Source organism: Parasteatoda tepidariorum, chromosome 7 (genome assembly GCF_043381705.1).
Source record: "Parasteatoda tepidariorum isolate YZ-2023 chromosome 7, CAS_Ptep_4.0, whole genome shotgun sequence".
NCBI classification, from domain to species: domain Eukaryota; kingdom Metazoa; phylum Arthropoda; class Arachnida; order Araneae; family Theridiidae; genus Parasteatoda; species Parasteatoda tepidariorum.
The window spans coordinates 41134899-41155222 of record NC_092210.1 but is presented as its reverse complement, the minus strand read 5'-3'; the positions used below and the strand labels follow the sequence as shown (position 1 = coordinate 41155222).

The 20324-nt window shown below is 28.6% G+C and overlaps 1 protein-coding gene across 7 annotated transcripts in view; it reads right to left on the bottom strand.

Annotated features, from left to right (window-relative positions):
• The window catches only part of LOC107455507 (Calmodulin-binding transcription activator), a 156286-nt gene that overhangs the window by 98260 nt on the left and 37702 nt on the right, over positions 1-20324 (bottom strand). For 2 of the 7 annotated variants that reach the window (XM_071183333.1, XM_071183332.1), the window contains exon 1: positions 7655-7897. The exons of the other annotated variants lie outside the window; for them this stretch is intronic. In XM_071183333.1, the coding sequence (XP_071039434.1) occupies positions 7655-7793 (139 nt within the window). In that variant the 5' untranslated portion in view covers positions 7794-7897. Of the gene's footprint in view, positions 1-7654; positions 7898-20324 lie in introns of those variants that run through there. 7 annotated transcript variants of the gene reach the window in all.

The following is a 20324-nucleotide window of genomic DNA, read 5'->3' as shown; positions in this document are numbered from 1 at the left end:
TTTAATTTCCTAATTCCAAACACTCGTTATAACTTAAGGAAATTTACACTTTTCAGTCCAAAAATACCTTAATCTAAACGAACAAAATCATTTTGGGAAAAAAACTAGTTTATTAACAACATAATCGTAACTAAAAAGTTTTTTTTTTCTATTATTTTTATTTACACAATAAAAGTAATTACGTCAAAAATAGATTGATTTTAATTCAAAGCTCGTTCATAAGAGTAAAAAGCATCAATTAAAATATGCAACAAACCTTTCTTAATTTAAAATATTTTTTTAGAAAGATTTTTCATCGTGTCCAAAAATACACTCTAATTTTTAACGATTGACAAATTTAAATTGTTAATGATTTTTTACAATTTTATTACATTAACCACCGTGATATACAAATTAAATTCAATGGAAATTTTAAATGTTCCATCAAAAGTGTTTTTAGCGCTATTATATTCTTTAAAATTTGTAAATTTGAATAAGCTTAGAATATATTGAGTAACATAAAATTCTTTATTTACGCTAAGGGGAAAAAAAAGAACCAAAATGAAACATCAAAATATTTCAAGAATTTTTGCCGATGAAATTGCAACTCAACTCATCTCACTTGCAACTCGGCTGATTAAGTTGCAAATAAGTTTACTGTTCCTTCATTTCTAAACTAGCATTAAAAAAAAATAAGAAAGAAAGAAACATCAATAACAATTAAAGGAAAAGTTTGTGTGCGTGTCTTCAAAGTTTGGACAGCGAGAACAACTGTCTTAGCCCCGATCCTAAAATTCGTTCAAAAAATTTTAATTAGGCCGTTGGGAACGAACATTTTGGTGCCGTTTGGAACGCTGGAAGGAAATTTTCTCATAAATTCATTATTACAAAACCTGCAGACGATATCTGTTTCAATAATTTAAAAGATAACATCAGTGATGTTTGCTGACTTACAGCTCTATTTAATGAAAAAAAAAATTCTCTAGGAATTGATTGCACGTTCATTCACTTCATTAATTATATTTTATTTCTCATTTTTCTCATATATTTCCATGGTTAGAATGACGGCAAGGGGATTCTAACCCATGATCGGTCTACCGAGGATCTTTTTACGTCAACACTGTGGTCGATGCAAGCCAGATGCGATATTCGTATCGACCAGCCATAGCTGGGATTCGAACCAGGCTCGCCTCATTGGAGGTAACTTAACAAATTACAATGACGTTTCGCACATCTCACAAAATATTTCTCTTTTAAAGCCTTGAATCATATAATTAGCTTTACTGAACATCAGTTGTTTAACAGTTGGGACAAATATAGCAATTTCAGTAAATTGGTAAAAGATAGCGATAATCGTAAATAAAAAAATATAGTAAAGCTAGTAGTAGTAATTTCAGTATATATCACATGCGGAAAATATCCGTTTTTCCAGCAAAAAATTTTAATTATAAATGCCATGCAAATTAATTTTTGAAATTCCAATTCCCAGAGTATCGGAAGTACTTCGATACTTTTATTTTTGTAATTAAATAATTAAATGTTTGTCACGCATATAATAATTAATAAGCTGTAATAGTAAGATAATATATAGCAATAGTAAGATATTTAGTTGGAAGGTTTATACCTACGGCAAAGTACTTTGTAGATTAAACAGTATATCCACCACAAAAAACGAAGCAAGATACTTTATTTAGAATAACGTCGAAAAGGAGTTTCAATATAATAAGTAACATCCTTCGGGAGTTGATAATGTTTATATATTATATTTTAATAACTATTATGTAAATAAAATTTTTAATTAACAACAGTGATGTTTTCTTTTTCTATTTTAGAATTCGCATGTTTGAATTCACGTTGCGGTTTTTTTTGTTTCACGAAATTTATTTACGAAAAAAAATTTGAATATAAAAATATTAATTCAGGAAATATGTATTTCTGTATACAACCAGGTATGTTAATGCTTCTAATTTTTAAATCAGCAATGTCTTAAATCCTCCGAACAAAAGACTAAATTTGCTGATTGATAAAGATCCAATTATTAAATAAATTATTCTGATTATCTAATTAATTCTGATTGGCTTGTTTTTCTTTCGAAATCTTTTTTCTTTCGAAAAAAAAAAATCATTCCATATTTTGAATTTAGTCCTACATAAAACATACATGATAATCAAACACAAATAGAATATGCAGCATAAAATATGTTGAACTACTTCTTCAATAAATTTTCCGAGGCCATAACTATCATAGCCTCATTTAAATATTAATATATATATTTGGAAATGATTAAAAATAAAACTTATTTTTTGGCATGCTTTCAATTTTATGCACGGCGCAAAAGGTCACTGTGCGCAATAAAATTCCTAATTCCCCTCAGTGAATAATTCTTAAGTTTTGAAATAAAATATGAACCATTTCAATTTTTATTTCCTCAGTCTAAATCTCAGCTTTCGAAAAAAGCAATTCACAAATAACGATCCCATATTTTCGTGTAGTTTTGGCAAATAAAAGAGTTACTCGATGCGTCTTTTTATTCTAACATGGCAAAATGCCAAATATAGATAATAAAATTTAGATTGCATGTAATAATTCATTAAATTGAAAAACATTAATAATAGAACAGTAAATGTTATACTAAGACACAAAAAATCTAAATTAACAACAATAAAAATATAAAAGTACAAATAAAATGAAAGATTAAGAAGATATTTTTTTTTTTTTTTTTTTTTTTGATGTTTTAAGATTCAAAACTTCTAAGTTTTTAGAGAACGATCTTAGATGATTGCTCTGGGGAATAATTTTTTTGTTGCATTCATACAAATACTTCATCTTGAAAGATTCTGGTGGGGGATTTCAAATGAGTTTTGCTCCTAATTTTTTTAAAGTGACATTTAAAGTCTTTTTTTCGAAGGGTACAAGTTTAAAAACGTAATATATAACAGAGGTCGTGCAAATTTGGCGACAAACTTATAGGGAAGTTAGAAAATATCATTAGAATTGAAGTAGCATAGAATGCCATTGTACGAAGCTAGGGGTGCTCTCCTATTATGACCCTCAGAAGCACACAAAGAAACACTTCACAATAGGGAAGCTCTTCAAGCGACGTATAACATTTACGGGCATGGATTTCCAAGCAATTTCAATCTTGACGATGTGTCCTAACTCTTCTAGAAGTTCGTCCTGTTTGGCTATGTTTAATGTAACAGATTTGCTTTTTGTTTTCACTTTAATTTTTAGACAAATAATCCACATAATCAAATAGTTTTGAGACTGTTTGCATGATTTTTATTTCAAATTAGATTATGGTAAATAAAATAAAGCAAAGATAATATATAACTATAATAAAGTAGTACTATAATAAAGTAATGTTTTCTTCTTATATTAAATACAGCTACTCTAATAAATATTACTTACTTGATTCATCAACTAAGAGCTTAGAAGTGCTAAATCCGGTGATGCGAAAGAAAAAAACCATGACTAACGATAAAGACTTTGAAAAGTCATATATGATCTTATGGATTACTTAAGGTATAACTAAGGATTATTGAATTGATTTGAATTCATACAGTTTATAAAAATAGATTGTTTTGGCATAAAATAAGTATGCTAGACAGAAAGCAGTGAAATCTCGACCAAAGAATTCATTAAGCAGATATATTAAAATTATAAAAAAAATGACTTCAATTCCAGTTAAAATCGTAATTCGTAGGCTATAAAACTCATTATTACCTAAATAAAAAATACTTTTGCCTGTGATCATTTATTCTATCATAGTAAAATATAACTTTAGGCGGTCAGGCCAAACTGAAAGATATTGTGGGTAACACTGGAAAAGAATTTTAAGCCAACAGGCATCAGTGTGTGTGTGTGTATATATATATACTCCTCGTCGGTAAGTCTGTTTTCTGCTTTCGTTTATCTCAAACTCTTTTTCAATTGCATTTTTATTTTTTAGCTATATAGACGCCTTATGAAGAGTAATTTTTATTTGGAAATATTGCATTTACCATCGTAAAGGAATGCGTCCTGATGAAAACCTTTACGTTTTTCCATTAAAAATTTTCTGTTTTATTTTATTTTATAATTCTTCTTTGTTTTTATATATATATATAAAATACAAAAATAATAAATACTTTTGTATTAATAAAAGAATTAAAACTCTTTCGGTTTCATATAATGTCTTTGTTAAAGAGTAAGGGTAGAGATATTCTATTTTGGGAATTCAAGGCTGAAAACATACCATTGAATAATAATTAGATTTATATTTGAAAGGAGGAGTTATTTTTAGAATCTTGTCCCTCTTTCACTTCCATATTAGGAAGCATTAAATGATTTTTCATAGTTACAAAGACATGTACGACTGGAACCTAATTACACCAATCTCTGTACTATTTAATGCAAGATCGAAGGTTTTCGCACGTCTCTTGTTGAATAACGTTTCCAATAAACATCTGCCGGAACCATCCGTAGTTTCGTCCACACCCCCTCCTTTGCGGAGTGGGGATATGAACTGTTATAACCACAAGCATATCTTTTAATAAACCTTTTGATAACTTATTATGGCTTCGACTGCATTTCTTAAGATGAATACACCAATGATAACACAGATGTAGCCCTGTTATTATATATATATATATAGTTTTTTTCAAACATTTGTTACATTTAATGTAACAATCGAACAAAGAACTATGACAGTATTTAAATTAATTTAAAATAATAAAAGCATTTAAATATTTACTATCATTAGTTTCATCAATTAGTTTAATCTTCTCTTTCATTTAGTTATTGATAATCCGTGAGGGAATAATGAAAAATATTGAACGCTATTATTTTCCAATTGCCCTTTCAAAAACAACCATTACTTTTGAATTACTCTGATTTAGTTGAAAACATCGTTTATTAAACTGTTTCTCTTTTAATCTCTTTTTATTGAGTCTATTTACTGTTTTCACATTTTTCCACAAGTTTTCTACTTTTTCCTTCACTGTTCCTGACTTTATTCAAAAAGAATTTATAAATTTTGCAAAATTTTAGTAACAGGCCACACGCAGCCCGATACAGACGGATAGGTCAGGCCTTCTTCAGGCATGTATGACAAGTTCGCTTCTGCACAAATTGCACCATGTGAAGAAAGTACTAAAAATAATGACAAAAAAAATCAAAGAGTTAAGTAAAACAATGTGTAATATTAAAATAAGTCAAATTTTTAAGTTTGAAAGTATAAATATGCGCCTTTCAAATTAAACTAATAGACGCACCTGATGAAAATTTAATTAAAAAATGCCTTGAGCGTTATCCCTTGGGTGAATTTTCGACATTAAAGTTTGCAAAAGCCGAATAAAATTTCTTCAAATTTAATGAATCCAAAAGATTTTTAAGTTTTTGAAATTTCTGAAATCAAAGTTACAGAATTGTATAAACGGAAGAGAAAATTAATACTATTTCATTAGGAAAATTCCGATAACCATTAATTGTATTTCATTTCCCAAATCTATAATTACTAAGGAAAAGACATGAAGTGCAAAAACTCAATGAGTGTATCTCTAATTACTATAAAATGAGCGAAATCGTAAGAGTTTATATGAAATATTTATTCAATTTAAAGTAGTAATAACTGATATTTAATGCATTGCATTTAAAACTAGTAAATGTGGATATAGTACTGAAACTTAGCTCAGAATTTTTCAATTTCGAATAATACATGAATTTTTTTTTTTTTTTTAAATTAAGCCATGCAACTAAAACTTTGAAATGCTATAACTAGATAATTCTACAACTAACCGTACGTGGAACCCTAGCGGTAGGTGCTAGAACTAGACAATCTTAAAATAGAGCAAAACGTTAATTTAAAATGTTAAATTTTCTAAAACAGGTATTTTAAAGTTATATTGTTTTTACAATATCACACAACATTGATAATAACAATACTAATAGTTGAAATAAATGTTTCTTCGTTGCTTTATCTTTTTTTATTTATTATTAAAAGTGTTCACAAAATCCTGTGAAAGATTGAACTACCCAAATAAATTTGATTTAATTCACATTTGTCACAATTTTTAAATAGTAATAGTGAGGCAATTCAATGCAAGAACATTTTTAAAAACGACGTAAGTAATTTGTTTCTAAGACATTGACGTTCCATAAAAATGTGAGTAAATTATAGAAAAAAAAAGTTCCAGTCAACAACATAAATTCATTTACCATAGGGTGACTAAAAAAGTAGCCTAAGACAGTTATAACTGCGCTGAAGAGAAACGTTAGTATGTTATCAATGTAACGAAATCAAACTGTGTTATAAACTAAATATGTGTTATAAACGAAATAAATTTATAACGCAAAAAAATTTTCAGAGAATCACATAAAAACTTACACAATACACAAGTCTTTTTAGCACAAAATGACTAAACAATCATACAATAGACTACTGACTTATGCAAGATTTGGAAGGTCTAGGAGTTACCTTAATACTTTAATATCTTTAAATACTACAAACATAAAATTTTTTTACTTATCTATATTTCGCGATAACATAGATGCATATCATAATCTATAAACAAAATATTAGTCACTGGTAACAATGATTTAAAGTATCTAACTAGTGCAAAAACATGATTTTGGGTCAATATTTTTTTAAATTGAGTCAATTATAAATTTAAAATCTTTGTACTCTTAGCTTTCGAAAAATACTCGACTTTTATTGTTACTCTAATTATTTACAAAGTTATAGCAGTTTTTGTGCAAAAGGATAACAGTGGATAAACTAATAATTTTATTTCCTTGAATACGTTTTTCTCAGAATCAGATTTTTCACATTTTACACTACCTTAAACACGATTTCTCATGTTGTATTTAAAATAATTATCTACAATTTATCAAGAATGTTTATGATAGTGCACATGTTTTGAAGAACAGAACAGACAAGAGAAAAAAAAGTAGAATTTTATTTTTTTATGCAGGTTTTTTCTCAAAGACAAGTCCGGAAATTTTTAAAAGAAATTTTTTTTTAACTACATTGATTCCTAACTCAGTAGTATATGCACTTGCCTTTAGGATAATAGTTCAAAACATAGTTGATAGCCTTCTAAATAAAATCCTGAAAGGTTTTTTTATTTTAGTATTTTAGGATTTTTTGTACATTGTTTACAATGTTTAGCGTACATTTAAAAAATGCCTTATTTTCACCTAAAAACAGCCGTTTAAAAAAATACTAATATCATAAATAATTTTTTTCTGCCCGTTTTATAAATTTTATGTTAATATTTCAAAAAAAAGTTGTCACAACTAGTTCGATACCTTAAGTTGAGTTATCTAGAACTGAATACAGTCTTCAATAATAGTTTTTTTTTTTTTTTTTTTTTTTTTTTTTTTTTTTTTTTTTTTTTTTTTTTTTTTTNTTTTTTTTTTTTTTTTTTTTTTTTGTACTACTTTCTGAAAAAGGAAAACAAAGTTGTTGTTTTAACAATAAAGAGATTCCTCTAAAAATGAAAGAGCATAAAAATACAGTAATTAAAAATACTCTTAACATATATCAAGATCAAAACACTCAGCATGTTGAGATATGACAAAAGGGGTTCGTTTAGGATGTATCTAAAAAGGGGGTGGGGAATCAGCTGGTGAGATACGAGTGGGTGGTAATTGACAGAGTATTAAGTAGTATCAAAAAAGAGGATTCTCTTACGAGTCATGGTGACGTTAGGGTTGGCGGCGGCGGAGGAGGTAGAGTTCTGTTGTCGCTGAAGTAGTTGGTAGACGGGAAAAAGTCGCCCATCCTCTTTGATATGAAGCTGGACAACGGAGAGTTTTCTCACGATCGTCATTGGCCATAGCCAGCCGAGGAACGACCCTCGGTAGAACGTCGGCCGGCGGCTGCGAAGCCAACCGATCAATGGATCTGTGTACGCGTATAACAGCCCGCTCGCCTCTCTCAAAATTGGGGGCAAGGGGAAGGGTAAATAAGCGCAGGCGCCCTGGTACTAGCCCGCGCATCTTACGTTTTTCATCACTTATCTCACCCTTCCTCTTTCCCCTAACGAAAATTTTACACTCGCGACCCTCCCCTCTCCTCTGAAGCCTCTCAAATCCTCCAAATTACCGTTCATCATATCTCTCTTCGTTTCAAAACGTTCGACGGATGAAAAGGAACGACATTAATGTGGAGTGTTTGCATTCTGCTACATTTGGGATGTTACGGTTGCTATGCCGATTTTTAGACAATTTTGCAATGCCTAGTCAAAAGAGACTGACTAAAAAAATTCGAAAGTTTTTATTTTCATTCAATCTGACTCAAGTCTAAATATGAAAAGAAAAATTAATCAAGTTTAAGTTAAACAATAAGTTGATTAATTACAAAAATAATCGATGAACTTTACTTTTTAATCAAATACTAGTAAAAATAATTGCAAAATGTTTATTTAAAAATGAAGCATAAAAAAGGGGAACTGACGCCAAGAAATGGAGTTGAATAACTAAAAAAAATCAATTTTTTATATTTTTTTTACTCTATTTTTAATAACCATACATTAATCTTAATTAAATGATGTAAAAAAAATTTTAAAAATTCTGATGAATTAACTCTGTGTTTATTTTACGAAAATTTAAAATATTTCTTCAATTACTTTTTTTATTCAAAAAATCTGATTAATTTTATTTATTTTTTATTTAAAACGGATTTCTTTATTTTAAAAAAATACTTTAAAAATTCTTAGTTTATAATCAATTAAATTTAATAAATATAATTGAAATATTAATAAATAGATAATTAACACTAGAAAGACGGAAAATTAGTATATGCCTATATTGCCAAAAAGCAGTCAAAATGACTGGATTGTGAATGCGTAAATAAATTTGTCTAAAATAAATTTTTTAAATTTTTTATAATATTTACAGTTATATAACAAGTTATTAGTAAATAAATATTAACAATAAAAAAAATTATATGCTGTACAAAAAGTCACAAAATTCTAAGAAATTGTGTCATTATATACATCACTGTTTTTCTAATTTAAATTGAAAGCAGTCAAAATGACTTCCTTATGCAATCTAGTGTTAATAATTCTTTTTCAGCAATATCACTACATTAAAAATTGTTTCATAATTTCAGTAAGGCATGTTGCAAACAAATGCATGATTTAAATTTAAGGAAAAATAAATAGAATTGCATCATTTTTAACTAACGAAGAACATACTAAAATAAACAAACCACAAAAAGAATTTCAAAGATTTTTTTTGTTAGTTATTGCATTATACTTTGTCTTACTGCAGGCTGGCAAACCTTTCTGTATAGAATAACAAAGCCCATCAAATAAAAATATTACAAAATTGCACTACAAGAAATTAAATCTGAATTTAATCAGATTAACAGCTCTTTTTAAGCTATGTTATAATTATTTCCTTTTAACACATTAAATACTTTTAACCTACAAAACTTGCAATATTAAAATAAAATGCGTCTTAGATTGTGTTTTAAAAAAAGGATTTTGTTGGCATCATGTTTTTTTGCGAAACAATCCATGTTCAATGACTACTTTTTACAGATGTATGACATAAATTTTAAAAAAAACAGTACTAAATTTTAGCTTTGCTCTTAATTTAAATTCAGAAAATCCGAAAGAATTTTAAGATCTTTTAAAAACACATTTAAAAAGTGCTTTAATTTATTACCTTAATAAACACCAAGTACTAATGTAATTTTGTCAAATGAATTATTGTAAAAAGAAATTAAATTAGCACAATGAATAATTAATGATTTGCTTTTCAAAAAAAAATCATTTGATTTTGAATAATGATTTAAATAAAATAAAAAACCAAGTGTTACTGTTATCGCAAAATTAGTTACAATGAATGAATTGGAAAGAAATTTTGATGAATCCGCTTCTTGAAATTTCCTAGAAACACCATACGTAGTAATAAAATTAAGTACAGTAACGATAAAATGAAAGACATCATTCGAAAAGAATTTAGTTCAAAATATCGGAATCATATAAACGTTTAATTGGTGAGTGGTTATACTCAAATACGCCAATTTAGTGCTAAGTGTTAATTTATTTACAAAATCTAACACGAAAACGCAATTCCGTTTAAAGAATGCTTTTCAATCGCAATTTTTTATTTTTTATTTATTTAATGATTATCGAAAAAAATTTCTATTGTAAGAAATGCACTTTTTTACACAATTTTAAACAATGTAATTTTAAATGACATTATAAAAAAAAATTAAACGAAATCAGATTCGTAAAATTTCAAAAAATGCATAATTTTTATATTCTCATTTCTCAGAGACAGCTCGACTAATTCAGTTCGATTTTTTTGATTTTTAACATTTCATATTACACAATCGTAAGATAAGATGTTAAAAATTTATATACTCTATAATTCTAAATTTTTCAACCTTTAATTAATGAAATAAAACAATATAATGAAATTATAAAATAGCTAGTGTAATAAAGCAGCGTGCAAATAGCTGTGGATTCTTTTCAAGGGTTCCAAAGATATGGCGAAATACACAAAAAGTAAAATTAACATTGGGGCAAAAATTTTCGACCACTCTCTCCTGGCCAAAAGTATATTTCTCCAACTGAGAATATACTTTATCAGATTGCGGATACCCTTACATTTTAATGATCAAGAATCCAAATCAGTCGTATAAAACGTATGTTTCATCAGAGAAAATCATTTTTAGTGTCTGATTTTATAATTTAATTAAAAGTCAGCAATAATTATAAATTAATTACCGTATTTGAGTGCAACCATTCAAGTTTATATTTGCCGCAATTTCATAGGCATTTTGGTGAAAATATTTTGATGAAAATTTTTCAAGGACTAATCTTCAGAAAATAATAATGATTAATTCCTTTTTGAAAAATGTATACAAGTTTAAAAAGTTCCCTGATAATTGCGTTAGTAGCAGTGTGCTCTGTAACATTATAAACAGCATTAGTCAAATTTTAAACCAATTTTCGAAATATGTAATTAAGTGCATTTTTTCTGCGTTTAAATAAATCTACAATAAAAATCTTTAATTTATAATCAAATTTAACAAATTCAGAAAAACTTCAAAAGTAACCATTGACAGCAAATAATATTTTAACACGGGGATACAAATCTTCCCTTATTTTTAAATTTTAAAACTATCATTACAACGAGTCAAAAATATTGCACATTAGTATTGTAGAATAAATCAAAAATTAACTCAAATTACCCCATTAAGAAAAACATTTTGAAGATAATTGAAAATGCATTATCACTTTTGGTATTACTTTTAGATTAGGCACAAAGAAAAAAAACTTTTTATTTCATAAAATGTAATCTTTTTTCTTTGGAGAAGATTCTTAGCACTTTAAAAAGTTTATTGCTACCTTTTCACTTTTTCATGATAAATAAACAAAAAAAATACTGCTCCTAAAAAAGGAGACCAAAACAAATAACGAAAGAGGCAGAGATATTCGCTCAAGAAATAAATATTTGATGAGAAAAGGAAGCTGATTTTTTATAAATATATATGAAAGTTCTGACAAAAAGCTTCGCAGCGATTTTTCATCGTCTGTATCTCTCGGCTTGGGAGTAGCGAGAAAGGACCCGTTCATAACGCCCTGGTAAGCATAACTCCATCGATCTGGGGCTTTTACCAAAAATAACATTCGGTACACATCGGAGATTCAGCTACGCATCCATTTGCTGAAACACTTTTTTATTACTTTCAACTGCGTTATTTCAATGTTTGGTAACATGGGACTCATAAATATTTAACCATCATATTGAACTATACATTTTTATTCACTTTTAAAGATTGGTAAGAACAATAACAATGTAAACATTATACTAAATAGTCGGTATGCAGTAATAATAAAATACTTAATCCAATTACATCTAATGGTCATTAAAATATCAATATATTACTAAACTTTACACTTAAAACTCGCTTCGCTCACCAATCCCACAAATGCTACAATTTTTGTTTCTTGACAATATAACAAGACGCGTAGCCGAATTATTCAACAAGAAATAAGCACCTATTAACAACTTTTCAAGCACTCAAAAAACATTTTTAAGCACTTCAAAAAAATATAATTTGGCAGGGTTGGAAAGTTATTGGAATTGACGGTTTTATCTTGTTTTAACCGTCATGTCAAAAACCATGAAATTTTGAATCATGCAAAACGAATGGCGTTTTCATATGCTACGGACTGACAATACGCCGAAATAGATTGGGGTTGAGTGAATTATGAAAACGTTGAATAGAATAATGTGAACTGTGTCTTTTTGCATAATTCGAAGCAAAAATCAACATAAAATCAACATCATAAAGAAAAAATCTCATTTTGAAAGAGGGAATATCAAGCACTTTTTAAAAACACCCCATGAAAAAAGCACCTTTAGAATATAGCACCTTAAGAATATAAATGATTGAATAAGGTTCTCTATTCCATTTACAATTTTTCTAACATTATTTCAGTACACCTTAAAGCATCTCAGTACATCTGTTTAAGATAATAAACGAGCAAATTCAAGGGAACAACATTTTTATTTTATATATTTTTATTTTATAACCGCCGTTGAACAGCCGATCCAATTGTATGGTTTTACGACTACTAACGCTCAACTCCGTAGCCTTGTAATTTTGAACAAATTCAGAAGACAAGGAAACTCCTGAATCAGTACTCCCAGAGGTATGATTTGTTATGGGAACATAGAGAACTTTACAATTCGACAGATTTAACGTGCATCAGTCACCATTGACTACACGGGGAGTCCTCTGCCGGCGGGGATCGAACCCACGACCACCTAGACTTGGGCCCATAGCCCAAGCTATCACGGCCTCCACGTGAACAACATGTCCATAATAGGAAAGCGCCCCTAGCAGTTTAAGATGACATTTCCGGTCATGGTTTTCTAGATAATTCTTAATCCTTATGATGCGCCCTATTTTCCCTAGAAGTTTGTCGCAATATTTACGGGACACCCTGTATAGACTTGCGGGGGTACTGACTACCCGAAGTACCAACATGTCCCACAAATTTTCTATTAAATTCTACTCAAGTGGTTTTGCAAGCCAATCGAGATGTAATAAGTGTGTGAGTATCCATATTGCCAGTCACATATTCCACGAGCACAATGAACTGTTGTCATCTAGAAAAGTAGGGCTGTCAACAGCATCTTCATCACGAAAATGTTTACTAGAAGGCAACAATTAATCATCTAGGATGCAATAAACATGCTGGTTCACGTTGGCTGTCACTTCAGTGAACGGGTCCAATCGATTGTTGAGAAAAGCGCCCACACACAGATAATCCGCACATTACCGTCTAGACAATCTTTAAAATGAAAATAAGATCTTTGCTGGAACAACAGCAACGAGTCTATATGCTTAATTTAACATGACATAATTTATTTTTCGATAAACAAAGTTGATACAAACCAATAATCAACAATTTAGTTAATTGAATAAATAATTAATCGATAAAAACTTAATACAAGGAACTAAAAGAAATTAACAATGTTGTTGTTTAGTTTTTGATGTCTACAGAATCAAGTTAATACAAGCTAACAGTCACCAAATTATTTGATAAAATCATTGGACAAGCTTTTGAACTTCAACGATAAAGAAGCCGTTAACGTGCAAATTGCACAACGGCTTTCGAGCTTTAGCACATAAAATTGAAATTTAGTTTTGATTACTAGTGAAATAACTCTGTTAATCAAAAACTTCCCTTCCATAAGACACATAAAATGTGAAAAAAAGTTAACTATAAGAAAAAGCGCAAAATAAATTTAAAAAAATGTCTAAGCTGTTCTTAAAATTTATTGAAAGAATTTGCTATTCATTAAATAATTTTGTTACTTCAATTGTTAATTGGTAAACAACTTCTTACGAAAAGATAATTTATATTTTACTCATTTCTTCACAATTAAACGAGTTTATGAAAGCACGTTAATAATCGATGTCCAATTATGTTTTTTTACATCACAATAAAAATCAATTGCAAGTCCTTTTTTCAATCAAGTCCTTTTTGAGTTGATGGCAAATGTTCGTCTGGTGTCCCGTCAACAAGCCAATAATTAAGACGTAATTACTTGCAGTTAAGCTTCTAAGAAAATAAATAACTCATTAAGCAAATTTCTAAGCTTCTTTGAGCAGAATATGGACTTACAAAATAGTCATGACAATTTTTTAAAAAGAATTATAAAGAAATTTATTTCTGATTCAGCATCTTAAGAAGTACTTCATGAAAAACAAAATATAAGCTTTTGAGTTTTTTAAAGAATAATTAACTGGTAAAGATTTGTAGTTCTGAAGTAGGCAATAGAATGTTCTTTTTTTAAAAAGAAAAAGATAGAACGGAAGAATTTTTATAATTTTTTTCAACTTCTTGCAATTTTATTTCTTTTCTAATTTTTTTTAAATTGAATGTTGTAGACTTGACAGGGTTCCCACTCTTTTAACAAAGCAAAAATTAAGCACTTTTAAGAACTTTTTATTGAAAAAATTAAACACTTTTTTGAAAAATTAAGAACTTATGCAACCAGTGACAGTGCCAATTATTTACCTTTCTAAAAATACCAATAAAAAACAATAATAATAAATAATTTTATTACAATGTAAGCACTGATATAATTGTATTAATTAACAGGGCTCGGCAAAGAAGTACCAGGCTATTTTTGCAAACCCGGGTCGGGGTTTTAGAAGAAGAAATATTCAGATTGTTAAAAGTTAACGTCATTTAGATTATAAAAGTTAACACATTAAACTGATCTGTATTCCATTTTTAATGATTTCATTGAAATTGAATTGTAAAATTAAGTGTGCAGAAATTAGATTTGCAATTTTTTTCATGTATACTAAAAAAAAAGTAAAAAAAGAAATTTTTTCATGTATAAAAGCAATTTTTTTCATGCATACTAAAAAAAAGTAAATAAAGAAAATTTTCAAAAACTTTAAACAATTATTACAGGAAGTTTTTATATTTCGCTACTAGACCAGCAAACGTGTTATAATTACTTTTATGATGAACTTTAACAAAATTCCAGCCAAACATGTTATTATGAATTAACTTTACATAATGTTACTAAACATTTTGGTGAAAAACATGAACTAATTTTAAAGCAACCAAAAATTGAACAAAAATTAAAAAACAATATATTAAGTTGCAATGTTAACTGAATAAAATGATTATTAAAATCTGAGGATCTTTTAGTTGAGTAGATTTAAATTTTTATGCAACATTCTGCTTATCCTTAGTGATGGTAAAAAATTAAGGACTTCTAAAAAACTTATACCAAAATTAAGTACTTTTAAGGGCCCTTATTTTCCAAAATAAAAATTAAGCAGTTTTTAAAGACTTTTAAGGACCGTGGGAACCCTGCTTGAAATTTAAGTTTACAACATTCAAGTTTACAATGAAAATAAACAATGCACAGCTGCAACTATATGAAATACGCGTTATACGAATCGCAAAAATGGCCTTCCTTATTTCCAGACTTAAACCCCTATGACATCTTTCTGTGAGATTGATAGTAAGATGCCATTTACAAGGGACGTATTTTGATCATTACCAATCTGAAAAACAGTATGCAATTTATTGAAAACGCAAAGTAATGTTAATTGTTTTGCTGATGCACCGCAATCTCTCCATGATACTGCAGTGCCATTCGCGTCCATACTTGTTTTTTTAAAGACGGCTTTTTAACCTTTTTTTTATTACTCAGATCCCTTTTTGAAAAAAATTGATTCACTGTTTAAATAATAATTACACACTACACACTGGTAAAATTATCTGTGTTTAAGGGTTTAATTCCGATTACTATTGCAAATATTTAATTTGTTAGGATTATTCTCAACTGGTAAAATTTTTATAAGTACCTTTTTTCGGGGGAGGGGGGTATTAATAAATTTTTAAGTGATTTTAGACTTTAAAACTATTTTTTAAATACATTTTTTTTAAAAAAAAATGCACCTTTAAATGTTTATTTTCTTATAATTTTCAGTTTAAATTATAGAAAAAAAGCTTTCAAGTTGTTTATCAATAAATCATTTTTTTTTAAAAAAATTGATAATGAGAGAGAATTACTTTCTGAATCATACTCATAAAACATTACGGGGGGGTAAGTTAAAAATTGTTGAGGATAAAATTCAGTTATTACATAATATTACACATCGTGATAAATATTTATGATGTTAAGTGAATGCCCTTTCAAAACTCAGTGTCCTTTTCGGAAAGGAAGCGCCCTGCCCTTTTTTATTCTTAGGGAGAAACAGCCAGTATACATTAGTCTCAGTTTTATTCACAGAATCAAAGGACTTAATTAATCGCAAGTTATCGCAGATATCTTTAAATAGGCCGTTACTATTCAAGGAGCTTCCATCGAAAAGGTGGACTTAAAACATAATACATTATCGGGTTGTCAGCCGCACAAAGAAATCCAGGGATTGGGCAGTGTGGACAACGAATGCGTGGCTCGTGAATTGTAAATACCAAACGTGATAGTTGGCAGATGATCAGTTACTAAACCATTCGCAGAACCAAAAAAAAAAAAGAAAAACGAAGAAATCTTGACTAAGTTCCAATATAAGTGCTACGTGACAGTTTCAAAAATGCATTACGTGTGAAGCAAGATTAATATGTTAACTAACTGCAATATTAATTTTTATATTAAAAGATGACTGAAGCAAAGCTGGTGAAAAAAACTCATAATACAAAAAAGTAGAAATATACCAAAAAGGATTTCAAAGCATTTCATTTATATCTTCTTTATTTTAAGTCATCAACGGGAAACAATATTGGCTGGGGTGCTACAGCTTTACAAAATTCATCAAGTAAAATTGGAAAAAAAATTACCTACAAGTTACATCACATATCCGTTATATTTTCATCAAAAATTGGAATGTTGGAATTGAACAATTTAATAATGAATGTTGGAAAAATCGGAATGGAGCATCTATGTTTTATCTGATATAATCTTGATCTCTAACCTAAACACAAATCACCCATTTATTTACAGACAAACTTAAATTTATAGAAAAAACATACTGGAAATTTATTTAAAGAATATTCCAGTTTGTTTATTTTCGCAAAAATTTCAGAAGGATCAGAAGCATAAAACCATAAGATATCAAGATGGCAAAATTAGATGTACCTTTCATAGGGAGATAAATTAGTTTCATAAGGGATGTTAATTCTAAAAAAAAAAAAAGGGGGGGGGAGGAAAAAAAAGTGCTTCATTGAGTAATGGGTAAAATAAAAGAGGTAGAAATAGAAAAAGTTTGATAAATAACATCACAATGACTTCAAGTCAAAATACGTATTACACTTTTTAAAGGCAAGGTTCAGAAAAATAAATTATTGTTAAAAATCGCATGCTAGAGATACAAGTCTAATTTTTAATGAACCTATTTGCACGGAGGAGATACTTGTAGTCCTTGAACAAGAGTTCGGAAATGAAAGGGCGACCGTTAAATGGTGCTCTAAGTCAGCAATTCCCCTATTTTTGAATTGATAGTGAATTATTTTGAAAATAAAATTGAAGAATGAAACGTTTTCATCTTTTGATTTATAACACACTCATTGCGATAAAAATTAGTGCACTTTGAAAGAGTTGTCAGAATGAAACGAAATTTTACATACGCAAGTACAACGCATATAAGTAAATAATTTTAAAAAATGAAAAGCAAAGTGATTATTTATTCCAAGAAAAAATAAAAAGAATAGAGGTTTTAATACACTCTTGGGCCACCTCTAGTGCCAATGCAAAATGCGATACGGTCAGGCGTCAATCAAATTATCAAAATTAAGGTTAGACGCTCAAGCCATAGAGATTTAGTCTTAGAACGAGAAAATCCAATCATTAGATCAAGAATTATTGAAGGTGTTCCATTTCTTTCGCACTGTAGGGGAGAGTGGGGTCAATTGTAACATTTTTTACTTAACTATTTTTAACTAACAAAAAATCCAATATATTATTAGTATTAATTGACAGACGAGTAAAGTAGACTATCCTCTACTAGAAAAAAAAAATACCTGATTTTTTTGATAGATTTTTTTATTGATCAAAACAGTAGTGATATTTTAGGAGTAAAANTTCGCACTGTACTATTCCCTTTGTTACAGACGAGAAATTTCTATTAAACGAAAAACAATATAAACTTTATAGTCAATAAAAATATTGGGACTTATTGATCAGTATTTAGCAAAGGGCCTCTTAATCGAGCCGTGATTCAGTTGCGCGAAGCAACGCCCATAAAAACTCATAAAACAAAATAAAAAGCTGCATAATTTTTTCTCGTTAAAAAAATTAATTAAACCTTCACATTCATAGCAAAAACGCTCGCCTTTAATATGAGTAAGGAAAATGAAGATTGTTAGGAAATTAAAAATACTCTTTTTAACTCAAGCAGAAGATAAAACAAATTAATACTCTCTATGACAACGGCAAAAATATATATCATATTGAGCTTCAAAGAAGAAGAAAAAAAAAAGGGGGGGGGAATTGAACGTTTAATAACAGAGGCAACGACACCATCGAATTTGGTGTTTAACACCTGGAACATGAAAAAGAATTCTATTTTCGATGAATGAGAGAATTAACGTTTCTTAAGAAACAAGAAATAAAATAATTAAGATATGAATATTCAGAGAACCGCTGGAATAAAAAGGCGTTCTGGAACAAAATATGGAGAAAAGAAAAAAGCAGGAATTTGTTCTGAAAAGAAGTTATGTAAAAGATAATTAATCAGGTGACAGATGCGGACTTCTTACAACGTAAAAAACAGTTTTGGCTCTAGATTTTAATTTATTCAATTATGGAGTTGTTTTAGTACTTTTTTTCACTGATTTTTTTCAATTTCATGTAGTGATAAATGGCTGCTGAATAAAGTATCTAATTCGCGAAAGAATACAATCTTTAATAAAAACTTACATGCGTTAGGGAACTTATTAGAAAACAATCAATGACCTTTATGGTGTGCTAGGATTTACACTAGTTCAAAAATTATGTTTAAATGTACAGTGCACACAAAAAAAACGGACCACCCTGGATAACTTTTGATCTAATGAACGGATGTGCTAGGATTTAATCTTAATGGTCCAAGGGGGTGACTGACCTCAAATATGCTAATTAATTAGTGCAGACGATATTTTAAGTGAAGAAACCCGACACAAAAACACATTTTCTCTGAATAAACATACCTTTTTTTCCACGGGTTCGGATTTCTAAATCCCAAAATATAGGGGGTAGTTGCAATCTGGGAAATGTGGTCCCCATAGCAAAGAATATATAGCAAAGAATATCCCCTATATATTCTTTGCCCATAGTTTGCTCAAGAGAGTTATCCGAAGTTTGGATCCTTTAATGTTAATTTTACTTATTGCGTATTTCGCCATATCTCGAGAACTTTATAAGCAAATTGTAAATTTTTTGCACACAATTATAAAATTAGGTTGTCCTAAGATTATTTTATACAAAAAAAAATTTTAATAAATATTTATTATTTTATTTAATAATCGTCGAATTGTAAGGTATACAATTTTTTTACATCATTTTAAGTATTTTAAGTATTAATTTTACATGACGAAATTTAAAATTTGAGCGAAATTAATAGTATTTTTATTTTAAATTTTAAAAATAGAACTTTTTTTAAAAAAAAACTCGAGATACTTGCGGCTACTCCCTACATTTTGAGGGTTAGAAATCCGAATGTGTCGAAAAGAAAGCATGTTTTATTCAGAGAAAGTACGTTTTTGTGTCTGATTTCGTTAACTTAAAATATTGCCTGCAAAAATTAATTAGCATACTTGAGGTCAATCCCTCGAACCTTTAAGATTGAGTCCTAGAACGTAAAGATCCGATCATTAAATCAAAAATTATTTAGGGTGGTCCGTTTTTTTTTCTTTTTTTTTTGAAGCATTGTACAAGATTTATTCTTCAAAAAAGACTGCAAGTGTATTTTCCAGTTTATTTTTCTCTAACACAGCAATTATTAACTTCTATACAGACCACAGGTACTACGCAAAGTAGTGCAAAATGGTCCACAAGGCAAATCATTATTTGAAAAATAATTTCTGTCATTATTAAAAGAACTATTTAAAATGCATATTGCTTGAATCATTAAGTGTAGCTAGAATACATAATTTGAGAGGAAAAAAACAGATATAATAAACCAAAATAAATACAATATTTTTGTTTAATAATTACTGCAATATTACAGTATTGCAGTACACCGGAATTCCCACAAGTAACCAACAATAAATATATCAATAAATTTAAATAACATTGGAAATGAACGCACAGTATATTTTACCTACTCTTTTTAATTCTTAATTGATTTCATTGTGTGTGTTTTTATTTTTATTAAAAGA